The sequence below is a fragment of the Colletotrichum jinshuiense genome, chromosome 2 (genome assembly GCF_051148585.1).
Source record: "Colletotrichum jinshuiense chromosome 2, complete sequence".
NCBI classification, from domain to species: Eukaryota; Fungi; Ascomycota; class Sordariomycetes; order Glomerellales; family Glomerellaceae; genus Colletotrichum; species Colletotrichum jinshuiense.
In genome coordinates this window covers 5806654-5821858 of record NC_139309.1, presented here as the reverse complement: position 1 = coordinate 5821858, position 15205 = coordinate 5806654, and the positions used below count along the sequence as shown (strand labels likewise).

The 15205-nt window shown below is 52.7% G+C and overlaps 3 protein-coding genes across 3 annotated transcripts; 2 read left to right on the top strand and 1 right to left on the bottom strand.

Moving 5' to 3' along the window:
* Positions 1-287: 287 nt before the first annotated feature.
* EsH8_II_001510 (rhamnogalacturonan acetylesterase) lies at positions 288-1087 on the bottom strand (the record flags this gene model as incomplete). Its single annotated transcript, XM_083264808.1, has 2 exons — positions 288-641; positions 695-1087. 2 exons carry the CDS (start codon positions 1085-1087, stop codon positions 288-290), a joined length of 747 nt encoding a protein of 248 aa, XP_083122130.1.
* Positions 1088-6774: 5687 nt separating this feature from the next.
* Positions 6775-7917, top strand: EsH8_II_001509 (uncharacterized protein; the record flags this gene model as incomplete). Its single annotated transcript, XM_083264807.1, has 1 exon — positions 6775-7917. The coding sequence occupies one exon, from the start codon at positions 6775-6777 to the stop codon at positions 7915-7917; it is 1143 nt and encodes a 380-aa protein (XP_083122129.1).
* Positions 7918-11586: 3669 nt separating this feature from the next.
* On the top strand, positions 11587-14815 carry EsH8_II_001508 (peroxidase/catalase; the record flags this gene model as incomplete). The annotated part of the gene is made up of 6 exons (XM_083264806.1): positions 11587-11884; positions 11966-12120; positions 12477-12549; positions 12700-13131; positions 13237-13372; positions 13585-14815. The coding sequence occupies 6 exons, from the start codon at positions 11587-11589 to the stop codon at positions 14813-14815; spliced, it is 2325 nt and encodes a 774-aa protein (XP_083122128.1).
* Between the last annotated feature and the right edge of the window lie 390 nt (positions 14816-15205).

Genomic DNA, 15205 nt, shown 5'->3' with positions numbered 1-15205 from the left:
CCTTGGTTGGAGTCCACCACCCACCGCACCCATGGTCCTGGATCCCGGCAAAACTTGCAAATTGTATCCTAGGGCTTTCCACGCGAGGGTAACTGTGTCGAGGTCATGGAAATACCAAATCAGCAATAGAAACCGAAAGGTGACAAAGTCGCGACAAGCTCATCATATTGGCCAAGTAGTTGTGATTATGGTGAAAAGCCAAGTGTCAAAATCCATCACCTAATACGAAAACATACAGGTTAACAACGTCATCTCCGCAAGACGTTGTGTTTTGCTACACCAGCGTTTTACACGCCGCCAGTGGTAAACACGCCGTTGGCGAGAGCGTCGCTGATCTCCGGATCAGGGGTGAAGTAGGCGTTCAGATCACATCGCTTCTCCAACAACAAGTCTACAACCATGCGTCCAAAGACGATTTCCCCAGCTGGGCCCAAGTGAGTTCTATCCGTGCCATTCCAGTTGTAATACTGGGCGTTCGCCTCGCCGATGGCGTTCACGTAGTTGGTACTCGCCAAGTTGAGATCGAGCCACTTGATGTCGTTTTCCTCGGCAGATGCGATGGTCTGCTGACTAAAGTCATAGAGGTTTTGAATGACCTCGCCATTTTGGAATCGGCGACGAGTAACGGAAGTTACGAAAATCTAAAGACCGAGTCAGCTAGTCATCGTGGACAGTTGATGCAAATATAGCCCACCGGAGTAGCCCCAGCTGCCTTGAGATCGACAGCAATGGAACTCAGGTTGCCTCCGAACTCCTCTATCGTGAAGCTCTTCTGGTCGTTGTGTCCAAACTGAACCGTGACGATGGGCTCATAATCGGCCTTCGTATCGCTGATTCCCTGCAGCAGTGAGGACCAACGTCCGCTCGTTTTCCAAGAGACAGTCGTAGAGCCGCTCTTGCCCCTGTTTTCGCCTTCGGCGGGGTCTTTCAAGTAGGATAGAAATCCGTTGCCCCAGCCTCCGTCGACGGCAACCGTGGAATCTCCAATGAGGAAAAAGAAAGGTGGCTTGTGTGCTCGTGCCACGGGTGTTCCGCTGACCAGGTTGGCGGCCAAGGTAAGGAGAAAGGCACAGCTTGCAGACTTCATGGTGGTTTTTGCCGCAATCGGTCCAAATAATGAAGATGGTTTTGTATATAATCTGCTTCGAATGTTGTCCGACAATTGGTGGCCAGGTTGAGACTCAAATACGTCGAGCAGATGTCGTATTTGTATTCAGGCCGCCCCCGCAACATATGCCCCTGGTCAGAAGACCTATATGCATGCTAGATTGCTGGCTGCACGGTCATCGGCATAAATAATACCCAAATCCACCAGTTATTTATCTTCCATTGAACCGGAAGTTGGGCGTGGCTGGCATTCTTTCAGGGGATGCTCGAATTGATATTATCCCCTGCCGGCAAGCTTGATCTGAACGGAGCAAAGGAAGGCCGAAAAAGGAAATAGGATATAAACAGGCCCCAAAAAAGGCCATGGAGTGAAGCTTGGTATGCGGGTCTACCAGCCTGTAGCCAACAATAATCGAAGAGAAGTAACCGCATGATCTTTGGCCCGAGATGCTGCAGGGTGCTCGGCCGAATGCTGGTGGGTGCGAGTACTGAGCATGTACGGGTAGCTCCGTTCGTTCCAGATAGGCTGGCTGGCACTGGATGGTGTGGCTTTCTTTTTCAACTAAGCCGCAGCGATCGTCATTTGTTGTGCATAATTGCCGGCGTGGCGGAGGAAATTTGCCGGAACTCGGACAAGCAGCAGGATATGCACCCCGCATCTAGATCAACCTGTTCGATTGGTAGTAATCCCGGCAGAACGGAATGCCACGTCTTAAGGCAGATTTACCAATCAAGTCACCGTGTGACGAAGCCGAATGACGAGTCCCCATTTTAAGCTCAAATATCGCGTTGTAATAATGGCCGGGAATGTGTCGGCTGAGGGATTGATCCCCCGTTCCTCCGGTCTTGGCCCGGCCATTACCGCATATGTCGGAGTCAGGGACGAGGGCCATTGCAGCTTTGATTTGTTGACAATGATGCAATTATTAACAGCAGTCGGGATTTCTGCCGGCACTAGATCTAGCATGATGTCTTCACACGCTAGCTAAGACAGCTATACAGTCTACACTTGCCTTTCACGACTCTGTTTGTTTGCCTCACGCGAATATTTATCGCAAGGTCGATTTTACTGTGTTTCATGGAGACCCATACACAGCCCTAAAACATCATTTGAATCAAATACATTGTTGACTGCGCTTTAACACTGAACATGCCCCTAAGTGAAGAGAAAATGATATCCAGGAAACTAATACCAACCCAATACAAACACTGCTCTGTTAAGAAGTCAATGGGGAATTGGAACTGTTGAGCAGCCAGCTAAGTAAATTTAGGGACTGGCTCCGAAGCTGTCGAAGAAACTGCTCGTCTGTTACTTAACAACTCAAGATTGAAGTTGAAGTCTTGCTAGTTGGACATTGTATTTCGATCAATTTCTATCAAATATTCTCGGTTATTTTATTCTATTCTTAGCCCTTGCGGAATCCTCCATCCTGACTGAGAACCATCACAAAATACCAGAAGTTTGGCCCATTCACTGCAATGAGTCGCAATTATCACTTATCATACCGCATGTGGCGCCTCGTCGCGAAACCTTTGATACCTTGGTCGTGGACTAACATGCTGATCCTCTAATTAGGGTTCGCGAATCTAGTGAAAGAATGGGGCTGTCATTTTAGCGCTCCTCATCTCGCCATCAGTACGCTAAAGCAAATTTCTTTTTTGGAGGACTTCAGGGCTTTTCATCGGAAGGTCTCTACACTTTCTGAGGCTGACATGTGGTTTGTCTCTCCTGATATCAAACCATTTGAGGAATTAGTCCTGGCTGAACACATTCACGCAGATTTCTTTCTTTCCAAGATCTGAAAATTGCAGCATTCACTGCAAATAGTGATTCTGTTCAACGATTATAACGACGAAGAGCCTCGGAACCCACGTACTTAGCAACGCACCACGGGACTACCCCAATGTAACCAGAAATAGTATTTCCAAACCAGTGTGAACTCATTGCTGCGCTGCAGACGCATGTAGCCAACCTTGAACTTCAAAAGTCCCTGCTTTGTCATTGAAGACGAGGAGAAACTGCGCCCACCTCAACCGGTACACTGCTCGCATGACCCTATGAAAGGTTCAGATAGCGCGAAAATGTGACTCTTCAACCACAAGCGGGCCCTTCCGTATTTCGATAAAATTGGTTGCAGGTACACCGCCGGCTCAATCCGTCATGCGGAATTGTCAGTGATACGGATGCGTGGAACGACACCCCGGATAACCAGTCCGACAAGCCCAGATTGAAAGTGATGTTTGGTGTTCATATTCATGATGAATTTTGGGCTTTTATTCATTGCGTAGACTTCTTTGCCTCGAACATTCATGTCGCAAACGGATCTTATCTTATCCATGGTTGGCATCTCACCCGCTGATTTCTGCCACCGAGTAACTATGCCTACAACATGGCATACATGTCTCCTGGTTGACGGCCTCGCGCCAAATCCCAAATGGATGGAGTGTCAACTTAAAATCATGTGGAAGGTGCGATGTGTCAAAGATATTCTGCTGTACCATATGAACACAAAAGGGAAAATCTCCACACTTGCATGTGTGGTACTTTGGCCTTACATCTGTGGTTTAGAGCAAGAGATGAATGTTGTAAAGCAGGTCTTCTGCAGTACGACGTGTATCGGTGGGCTGTTGGACGCTTTCCCAATGCCTAACCGAAACCGAAATTGATGGTGCCGATCGTTCCGGACTTTTTGCCTCTACGTTGCGGGCTTTTCTCATGCTTGCGGGATTCGAACGTGCTAGTTGTGGAGTGATTGTGGATTGACAGCTCCCTTGAACCAATCGCATAGGCTAGAATTGCCGCGAGAGCAAGCTGGGTTCATTAATTGCTAAAGATGTCCCGATAGTAAACGCTTGGCGTAACGGCTCAGCAGGGAACTCATCTAGAAACCGCGGATTCTTTCCCTTGCCGGGCCTATTGTGGTCAAAGACCCCGACTCGATCCCAACAATCCGGAGGTTTTAAAAAGGTCCGATATTGCCTGAAAGTACACTACGAACTAAAATTGCCATCAATCCTTGAAAGTTCACCTAAAATCTTCCCGTAACTGCCTCACATGCGTTCAACTGACGTGGTAAATGTGTTAACAGCATACATACTAAAGCCATAACAGAATGTAACCCACGTTTGTTATTAGTATAGCCTGCCATGCAGCCATGCTGGGAGTCACAAGAGAACATAATATAGTAGATCCGATGGAGTCGCGACCAAACTAGGAAGGAGAATTAGTACAAGCTTGACTCAAGAGCCTGGGCCACTCTCTCCCCGTTTCCTGCCAATCCTTTAAATTGAAAGGTCCGTCGCTTGTTCGCAACATTTGACGGGGTGTTTACTAGATATCTGTTTTACCTGTTTTCGCACTCATACACTGAAACACACCACCGACAATGCGGTCCTCAGTTTTCTTCGCTGCTCTTTCCGTCCTGGCCAACACAGCCTTGGCCTCGCCGCCAGGTACATATAAAAATATACTAGAGATGCAAGAACGCCAATCGGTACAGTGACCCACAACTCAGAGCACAGAATTTCCAGAGAACTAACAGGCCTATAGTGCACCTGTGATGTGAGATGACATCGCCCTAAACACAGTGCTCCATCTTTTTCTAACCCAAAGCTCTAGTGTTGCGTTCTTTGGCTTGACCCTTGCCCCCCGGCACCTGGCTGTCCCACCGACCAATGCGGCGGCATCTACACCTGCTAGAAACACATGCGGGTAACGATACATCATGAATCACCAAGATGGAACATGAGAGGACAGGGTACCTATGTGGCACGTACGAGGTTCACATAAGATGAAAAGGCTGGAAATGGAAGTCTGACGCTTCCAATAGGTCCGCGTAGTTCTACGGTCTCTACTTCTTTGGTTATTCGTCTTTCATTCGCGTGAGTCGATGATAGGATAGTGTTCCCTTAAACACTTCAAAGTCAATCAAACCTGTATCCTCTTTCGTTTTCTGACCTCACTGGGAACTGACGGGAGAACTTGAAGTAAGGGAGTGCATGTTTTATAATGTTTTTGTTGGATTACGTGACCAGAATACGGGCTGCCGGCCGCGGTACCGGCCGCAGCAGCGGAGCTCGGAGACGTAGTCTCCAGGTTGACAACAGCTATATCTAAGCTGCCGCTACTGCTGCTGCTAACACCCTACTTTCTCCTCTACATACCGATTTACAGCTTCCGAATATACCATGTTGATATTCCACGAACTCCGACTCGTACGGGTATCCCTGCAATACCAACAGTTTTCAAATACAGCCCTTAACCTATTATAGAAAGAAATGCCGTTCACATATTAGCCTTGAAGCCATCATTAACCTTAGGTACTTGTAGCAAAATATAATTACCATCCGATCCGCACTGATGATTAAAGGACACTGAATCATTTGATTTATCGCTTGAAATTTCGCGAAATATCATTTGTTGCTTATGAATTGTTCAATACTTTTCATATTCTCTGCTTTTATCCCTCCACCGCCGTATTCCTGTTCGCACTCCTTAGTTGCTTTCCAGATCTCGATAGCTCATCTGATTCACTTTTACCGTGGTTCTTGGTTTGTTGTCTGAGGTACATAGTTGTCTTCCCCTTCATACCCATGCCCCGTGAGTGTGTCAAGTTGATGTTGCAGATATCATCAGCGCCTACTGTTACTTCTAACTGTTTCAGATCTTCCATATTGCGATAATCGCCAGGGTTGATGAACCTGTATTCGGCAGGCTTAGTCTACATCAATAGTTACCGCAATAGGCATGGCGACGACAAGCTAATACGTGAGAAGGTGTGCATTACATAATTGGAACGAAACAGATTCAGAATCAATACTGATACTGACATCATCATCAGGGACTGTCTTCATGGCGAGAATGTGTCAGAGGTCTACAGAGAAACACAGCAAGGTGATGTTGTCATTCACATTATATTTGACTTCCAAGTGCGGCTGTCGCTCCCGGCGAGGCGAAGGACGGAGTGAGTGAACTGACTGCTTCGCAAACATTCATAAATACCGCTTATTCGGACTCCAATGGTATGTTAAAGAGGCCTTGGCTATCGTTTACGCGGACCAGATTCGTCATATTCGCGGGGACATATATACCCCACCACCAAATCCCAGCTCTAATCACACACACAATAACTCACATCAAATAGACATCGTCAGCCTGGTAAATAACCGCCGCAGTATTTGGCTTAGTCTGATGGAACTCGAAGCTGAGTTTCAAGCATGTCTCATTATTCAGCATTCACATGTCCGGCGGTAAACGTCACCATGCGGAGGCGGAGGCGGAGGCGAAGAGTTTTCAAAGATTCACGCATACTCTGGGCCGACATTCCGCGACGAGGTCGACGCGATCTCGAAGCAGCCGCAACGACCGTGGGGTCTTCTGGACGTTCATTGGACATGCAACAGACAGCACGCCCTATAGCGGAGTATGGCCAGGTGACTGCGGGGTAAGCTTTCGTCGAAACTCCGGCAGAACCCCCCGGTTTAGCATCCGGTTGGCCCGGGTCTTATCTGATGCTCTCGCTGATGCGGGGATGCCAATTCAGAATCCGTCGACGTTCAAGTTATACTCACATTCTCTCAGGTCACGGTGAAACCGGTTGACTACTTAAGCCTACGTTTACCGGAACTTGTAGTTCTTGATCATCACCCTCTTAGAACAACATCATCATGGCTCCGACATCTTTGAACATCTCCTGCCAATGCAAGGCAGTGTCGCAAGAGGTCAAGCCACGGGCCCCCGACTCCGGTGTTATCGAACTGCACATCAATCATAGCGACATTGATAGGCACGCTACTGGTCTTTTGTGTGCCTCCTATTATCCCATTCAAGAACCCCAGTTCTCCAAGGGCACAACAGAACATACTGCTGCGGATGAGTGGACCAGATATTTCTGTTCCACCTGCGGATGCCATGTCTTCCGTTCTAAAGACTTGGGCGGGCAGGTGATCTGGGAATTGGCGACTGGAGTGATAATTGAGAGCACCAACGATAAAGCAGACGCCGATGCGCGGTTCATAGGGCACGCATCCGTCTCTGACACAAAGGACGGCGGCATTTCGGTGTGGTTGTCTGATATTGGCCAACAACCGACGAAGGACCTTCAGCAATCCGACCCTGCAACGACAAGAGAAACGAATGGTGGTCTCCCTCCTCTGTCGACTCTTGTCCCAGAAAACGCTTTACCTGCATCCTGTGCCTGCGGCACAGTGAGCTTCCATATCACTCGGCCCAACGACGGAAGCTACGTTCCCCACTCCGGCCTCGCCGACTTGTTGTACGCCGCCTGCACGCACTCGGAAGACTTCATGAAGAACCCGGACAGTATCAAGTGGTGGATCAGAGCAGACGGAACGAAGTATTTGGCTGGGACATGCGCCTGCCGCTCTTGCCGCCTCATCTCCGGCTTTGAGATCCAAACCTGGGCGTTCGTGCCGCGCTGCAACATTTTCTTCCACGTGCCGGGCCCCAACGGAGAGCAGAAGACCATGCCTCTCGACTTCACGGCTCTGCCAGCTGGCATTTTGAAGACTCACGAATCATCCCCTGGAGTCTTGCGCGAGTTCTGCGGAAAGTGTGGCGCAACCGTGTTTTGGCACGACATATGGCGGCCGGACGTCATCGACGTCAGCGTCGGGCTACTCCGCGCGGAGGAGGGCGCCAGGGCAGAGACTTGGCTGGACTGGTGGACGGAGCGATGTAGCTTTGAGGAGGAGGCGGAAAGGGGTAGAACGGGTGAGCCCGCCCGCATTGCACGGAAGCTGATTGATGGTCTAGAACGCGGCTTACGTTCAGGGGCCCAGGCAAGCTGATGCACATGGACGGACAGCTCGATGCGGGGGGGCTATTAAATCAGAAACAACCGTCACCACGACCTGTTTTCATACAAGCTATAACTCGACAGCTACCCCAAAATAGGCAATTGTATACACGTTTGCTTGGCAACACTATGCGTTTGTTCATGGAAAAGTTGGTCAAGTTTGCCATCTTTAACCCCTGAGGGTCTCCGACTCATCCCATGTCCTGTTCCGAGTTTCGCAATAAGTAGGCTCTCCTCAATTCGGATGAAACAAGGTGGTTTCTATAATGATCACAGAGACGGTGCATCGAGCATTGTTTAAGGGGCTATCTCGGCCCGCTTTGTAGGTGGAATAAACTTGGCACATGACTCGGAAACTTCGGCCTTCCCAGCGCGCCGGGCCGGGCGGGGCCCCCCTATCGGACGGAAACGGACTTTTTTGCAAGTCGGGCCCGTGTATTCGGGTCAGCGGGTGGGGATGCGTCCGTCTGAACGGAGAGCCCAGGTTCCCCCAACAGGCTCGCTGAATCCTTTCGGTTGTAAAGCTGACCTCACCGCTTCGTGACGCAGCTGGTAGCCTTTTTGGAATGCTTGCAAGCCTTGATTCCATCATTCTAGGGGCGCTGCTCGGATCCAGCCGGGGCCCCGCAATCCTTCGAGTTGCTGTGCTGTGGTTTTTTTTTCTCTTTTTCTCTTTCGCTGCGCCTTGCCCAAAGTGCACACATGCGTTGAATCCGGGCCGGCGACCAAAGTCGTAGGATTTAGTCACGTCAAGTTTGAGGGATTTGACTAGCGCGGTGGAAGCCCGCAGACTCTAGGCCGTCGTCCCATCTCTACGGCGCGGGCTAGGTCACCGCTCGCTGACATACGGAGGCTCTTGGATTGGGCGCTCAAAATAGAAGAGCAACGCTTATGCAGTGGGATGGAGTCTCTGTTCTGTGATCCTCACGCTTGGCATGCATCGCCCAACCTAGTGCGTAGTGTAGCGCGATGTTCTGAGAATGGCAGGTCGGGAACATCTACGATTGGCTTGAAAACGTGGGCTCACGACAACGGACAGTTGGTAGACCTGGCATTTTTCATTGTCTACCGACAATAGGCGAGAGCTTGATGCTGTGCTCGGGTGGCTGCTGATTGCGTATTGTTAGCAACGGGCCGCCAATGGGAACACACCCGGCCAACAACGTGCGATTTGCATCAGGACCTGCCATGGCGGTTAGTCGGATAGCCGTAGGATGGACTTAGGCGCGGGATTGAGAGATTCTCCGGTAAGCTTATCATTTCGGCCTGCGTAACCGACTGAACACTTGCGTCGGGCATTGGCAAGCTCACGCTGATTGTGCTAGCTGATTCTTGTCGGTCTCGCTGCCCGCTTACACCAATCCGAATCTAATTAGAATATCATTGTATAATCAATAACACAGCATTGGTGTCTAATCTCTGCATGATTGACCAACAAGTCGACATGCCGGCAAACCGAAATGATCGGATAGTCTTTGAGGAATCCATGTCGGCCCTTCACGGCATCATTGGCCGTGCGGAATGTCAGGTCAGGCCATCAGTGCGCTTTGGTTGGACTAGCAAAGAGAGGAAACCTTGAGTCTATAGGTAACTTTCCGGGCTTTTTTGAGCAACTTCCCTCCAACGTTGAGGTCCCCTTCATTACATGGTATAAAGCTGTCCTTCCCAAAACGAAGTTCGCACGGCCTTGGCGATGTTATTAGGTCAATTAGCATTCCGCGAACAAATTTATCCGGAGACTCCTGCGTAGCATCGTCGTGCTCAATAGTAGCGACGCCCTATAAATTTAATAATCATTTGTAAACAGTGACTTTGTCTAGAGCGTAGAAGGTTTGCGCTGGCGATAGTGAAGAGAGGGGCAACTTTAATGTTCATGATTGGTAAGTATGGCCATGTGAGGGCGTGAAATGAAGGGGAATTTCGCATGCTCAAGTCTCTAATATGACGAAAAACCTTAGTTGCACTCAAAAAAACCCCTACTATCCTGCGTTTGGTAACGTGCATCCGCATATGCAGCTGGCCACGGCCTCCGAGGCCTCAGGGCCCGAGCCAATGAGGCCATAATTGTCCCGCCAAAGAGAACCCCCAGCCAATGCGAATCGTCGCAATTGGGGAACGGGGATGCCGGCAAGGGGGGCTGTCGGCCGAGACCATGTCCGCGGACAGGGATATGGATGACACCCAACTCGCGTGGAATTGGCAAAGCGGCAAGCTTATCCCACCTCAGCCACTCCCATCGTCAGCTTCCCCTTCCTCCTCCATGCCGTCTCCTTCCAAGGAGGGAGGACTCTGCATGTGACGAGCAGCCACTTGGCCAAGAACCTTGGCGGTCGACTATCGTGGCTGTACTTCAGGGACGATCCCTTGCGCGGGCGCAGCCGGGGGGGTCGCAGGCCACCGTTGCGCTGCTGTAGCTTCCTCTTACGGACTTTGGTGGAGGATTCAGAGGGAGAGGTGGCCGTCGCCCGTTAGTGGCTGGGCCCTTGGCTTGACCGTTGGGATCGTGCCGGTGATGCAGGTGTGTGCGTGTTTGTGTAGGCTAGACTAAGCGTGCGTGCCAGTCAAGACCCCGGAAGGCCGCCGTGGACGGCCGGTGCTACGGTCGGCAGGGTCCCAGATACCCCCCCTTAAACACCGACTTCACCACCCACCACGCAGGCTGCAAAGGGCATAGGGCTGAGTCAATGCACGATTGATGGAAGCTTCCTTCATCCCATGTGTTGCCGAATTCCAGACCTTGTGCGACTCCAGGCTGCTAGCCAGTGTTGAGCCTGGCTAGCAGGGTTCTCAAGAGTCATGGGGTAGCTCGACGGAGGCATCAATTAGCCCGTTGCGCGCGGTTGCTCCGTTTCCAGCTGTTGGGTGCAAAAAGATGCGACGAGTCTGCGCTGGCTGGGCGTACACTAAAAGCGGCGAAGTTTATTTAGATTCAAAGTGGCTCTCGCAGCTTGGAAACTGTCATTGAACAATTGGTCGCAATTGGTCAATACCACCTTACTCTTCTAGTGACTTGGCACCGGCCCGCAGACATCTGTCGATTTTACAGATGTAGAGCTCCCCGGATTTCTTAGCTTAAGCCTGTTACGGACGGCCTCAACTCATGATCCCGGGTTGATGCCCGCATCTCCTCCCATGCGCCCCCATGCGCCCCCATGCACTTCGTTCTTGGTTTCATCCAGATGGGCGTCGCTTAGGGACAATCCCCTCCCAAAACTGTGAAAAGCGGGCCGCGTCGCTGGGTTCTTGTGCGTATGCTCACGTCCATCCTAATCAAACAAGATTGTACCTCAAGCGCTTATGCTGGATGGCAAACCTTGCCATGGTTGCGTCCGCAATACCGACATGACTGCCGTTGTAGGAAGCTTATGACCAAGACCCTCGTTAGCGTGACCGTGAGAGCTAACTGGGCTTGCAGGCGGGCATTGCGGGCTTGGTATTGTTACTAATCGTGGAGTTCTGGAATCAAAATATTTCCACAGGAATAGCTCTTTACGTGATTCGAGCCTGCAGTGGCCGTTGCCGAGTTTCGTACATATGTCCCGGGGTTCGTCCCAACTTCATAACTCGTTCTGGCACCCTCCAGGAACAAACTCATCCTCGTCCTTTGAGTCTCCCGGTATCACATTCATTCATTCTCTTTTGACGTCTCGGATTGCCTGCCATGCACGCCAAACTGTCCAGCTGCCTCTTGGCGGCCTCGGTCCTCCTGCCCGCCGTCTCCGCTGAGGGATGTCCCTTTGCGAAGCGCGACGGCTCCGTCAGCAGCGAACTCCCCAAGAGAGAGACTGCTGAGGGCTTCGGACGATGCTCCACCATCAGCAACCAGGCCGGCGGCGGCACTCGCAGCCACGACTGGTGGCCCTGCCAGCTTAGACTCGACGTCCTCCGTCAGTTCCAGCCGGCGACCAACCCCTTCGGAGGCGACTTTGACTACACTGCGGCCTTCAACTCTTTGGATTGTGAGTTCTCTTTTTCTTATTTACTACAGGGCATTTGGCCGTGTCGTTGCGAGCACGGGTTGGCTAACACACTGGCTGCAGATGAGGCTCTCAAGAAGGACCTGCACGAGCTGATGACCTCGTCGCAGGAGTGGTGGCCGGCCGACTTTGGCCACTACGGCGGCCTCTTCATCCGCATGGCGTGGCATAGCGCCGGCACTTATCGCGCCATTGACGGCCGAGGTGGCGGTGGAATGGTGAGCCGTTTTCTTTCTCCCTTCCCTTCCCTTCCCATGCTTGCTTCTGCTTTCTTTCTACCTTCTTCTCTTTGGCCCTACCTGCTCTCGGCCCCGCCTCTAGCGGTTTCTCATTCCCTGTACACCCGTCGCATCCTGGCCTATTTTCGCGGTTTTATTCGCCCCTTGCGGGACGGCTCATTGGTTGGCCGGAGTTTTTTCCCCTTAGCCCCATGTCGGGGCCAAGAGCTGCTAGAGCATCACTCATTCTCCACACGCACCGCGCAAAATTGGACCTTGTGTTTGCATCTTATCATCTGCTGCATCACTTTGATTTCTGCTGAAGGTTGGCATTTACTAATATTGGACACCTGCAGGGCCAACAACGTTTCGCTCCACTCAACAGCTGGCCTGACAACCAGAACCTCGACAAGGCCCGTCGCCTGCTCTGTAAGCTATACCACCCCTGTCCATTGCATCATCGGCTCTCTTTGCCACCTCCACCCACGGCGCGCGGTGGCTGGATGGGTAGTGTCGATTGAGGAGACGATGGAGGCTCTTCGGAGAGGAGGACGTGTGCTGACCTCAGTCGTTCTATAGGGCCCATTAAGCAGAAGTATGGCAACAAGATCTCGTGGGCGGACCTGATGCTCCTGACGGGCAACGTCGCCCTCGAGTCCATGGGCTTCACGCCCTTGGGCTTTGCCGCTGGCCGCGCCGACACCTGGCAGGCCGACGAGTCCGTCTACTGGGGCGGAGAGACCACCTTCGTGCCCCAGGGCAACGATGTCCGCTACAACGGCAGCACCGACATCAACGAGCGCGCCGACAAGCTCGAGAAGCCTCTGGGCGCCACCCACATGGGCTTGATCTACGTCAACCCGGAGGGCCCCGATGCCAGCTCCGACCCCGCCGCCTCCGCCAAGGACATCCGCGTGGCCTTTGACCGCATGGGTATGAATGACGAGGAGACTGTCGCCCTGATCGCTGGTGGACACGCCTTCGGCAAGACGCACGGTGCCGTTTCCGGTGGTGAGTGCAAATTCTATCCCCGAGCCAAGCAATACAGATGCTCCAGCATGGCCTGATTTCACCGCTATTTTGAGAGCCTGTTTGCTGATGCGTAATCTCTCACAGACAACATTGGAGCCGCTCCCGAGGGTGCAGACCTTGGCGAGATGGGTCTCGGATGGCACAACAGCGTTGGCGACGGCAACGGCGTCAACCAGATGACCAGTGGTCTCGAGGTTATCTGGACCAAGACTCCCACCAAGTAAGTGAATGTGACGAGCCTCTCCCGCGGATGCATGGGTCCCCTTGCCCCGGGTAGATGTTTGCCCCCCTCATCCCGAAGCTTTATCTCATTTTTTCACCCGGCGTTTTCGCCCGTGAGAGAAGGTCCTAAGGGTTTCGAGGCGGCAAGGGTTATTTTTATCTCCGGGTGATTATGCAGTGATAGAGCTACGCTAACCCTTGTACCTGCAGATGGAGCAACGGCTACTTGGAGTCTCTTCTGCACAACAAATGGACCCTGGTCACCAGTCCTGCGGGCGCTCACCAATGGGAGGCCATCAATGGCACTCAGGACTACCCTGACCCCTTTGACGCCACCAAGTTCCGCAAGGCCACCATGCTCACCAGTGACTTGGCCCTCATCAACGACCCGTCCTACCTTAACATCACCACCCGCTGGCTCGACCACCCCCAGGAGCTCGCCGATGCTTTCGCCAAGGCCTGGTTCAAGCTCCTCCACCGTGACCTCGGTCCCGTCTCCCGCTACCTCGGCCCTGAGATCCCCAAGGAGACCTTCGGCTGGCAGGACCCCCTTCCCGCGAGGGAGGGTGAGCTGATTGGCGATGCCGACATCGCCAAGCTCAAGAGCGATATCCTCGCCGCCCCCGGCCTCGATGTCTCCAAGCTCGCCTCCGTCGCCTGGGCCTCCGCCTCTACCTTCCGCGCCTCCGACAAGCGTGGCGGCGCCAACGGTGCCCGCATCGCCCTCGAGCCCCAGAACACTTGGGTTTCCAACAACCCTACCCAGCTCGCCGAGGTCCTCGACGCCCTCAAGACCATCCAGACCAGCTTCAACACCGGCTACAAGAAGGTCTCCCTTGCCGACCTGATCGTCCTCGGCGGTGTCGCCGCCGTCGAGAAGGCCGCCAGCGACGCCGGCGTCACGGTCACCGTCCCCTTCACCGCCGGCCGCGTCGACGCCACCCAGGAGCAGACCGACGTCCGCGCCTTCAGCTACCTCGAGCCCCAGGCCGACGGCTTCCGCAACTACGGCCGCGGCACCGCCCGCGCCCGCACCGAGCAGATCCTCGTCGACAAGGCCGCCCAGCTCACCCTCTCCGCCCCCGAGCTGACCGTCCTCGTCGGCGGCCTCCGCGCCCTCGGCGCCACCTTCGACGGCTCCAACACCGGCGTCCTCACCGAGAAGAAGGGCCAGCTGACCAACGACTACTTCGTCAACCTCCTCGACATCTCCACCGTCTGGGCCCAGAGCGGCACCGACGGCGAGGCCTGGACCGGCACCGACCGCAAGACCAAGGCCGAGAAGTGGACCGCAACCCGCGCCGACCTCGTCTTCGGCTCCCACGCCGAGCTCCGCGCCATCTCCGAGGTCTACGCCAGCGCCGACGCCTCCGAGAAGTTCGTCAAGGACTTCGTCGCCGCGTGGACGAAGGTCATGAACCTCGACCGCTTCGACCTGTAGAAAGTACCGAGGCAGACTGGGCTGTGGACTTATTTATGACTGGAGGGTGGTGTTGGTTTGACGTTTCTTGTATCTAGTTTTGCATACCTTATATATTTCATTGACTCCCTTGAACAACCATCTTATCGTGACTTCTCTGTCCATCTGTCAGTGTTCCAGCATTATCATGGAACACCAAATAACAAATGCAAAGTGTCGTTGTCAGGCATCATCTTTCTCTAGGACAACCGATCCCCCAAAAATTACTCTTTTAGCAGAAGAGAACTCCCAGTTTCGATTGAGCGAAGGAAATAAGGGCATGCCCTCAAAAGACGACGTTTTTGGAACCACTTGAAAATATGGAATGCATCATAAGCTTGTCGTTTCGACCTGATTTCACAACATTGCATA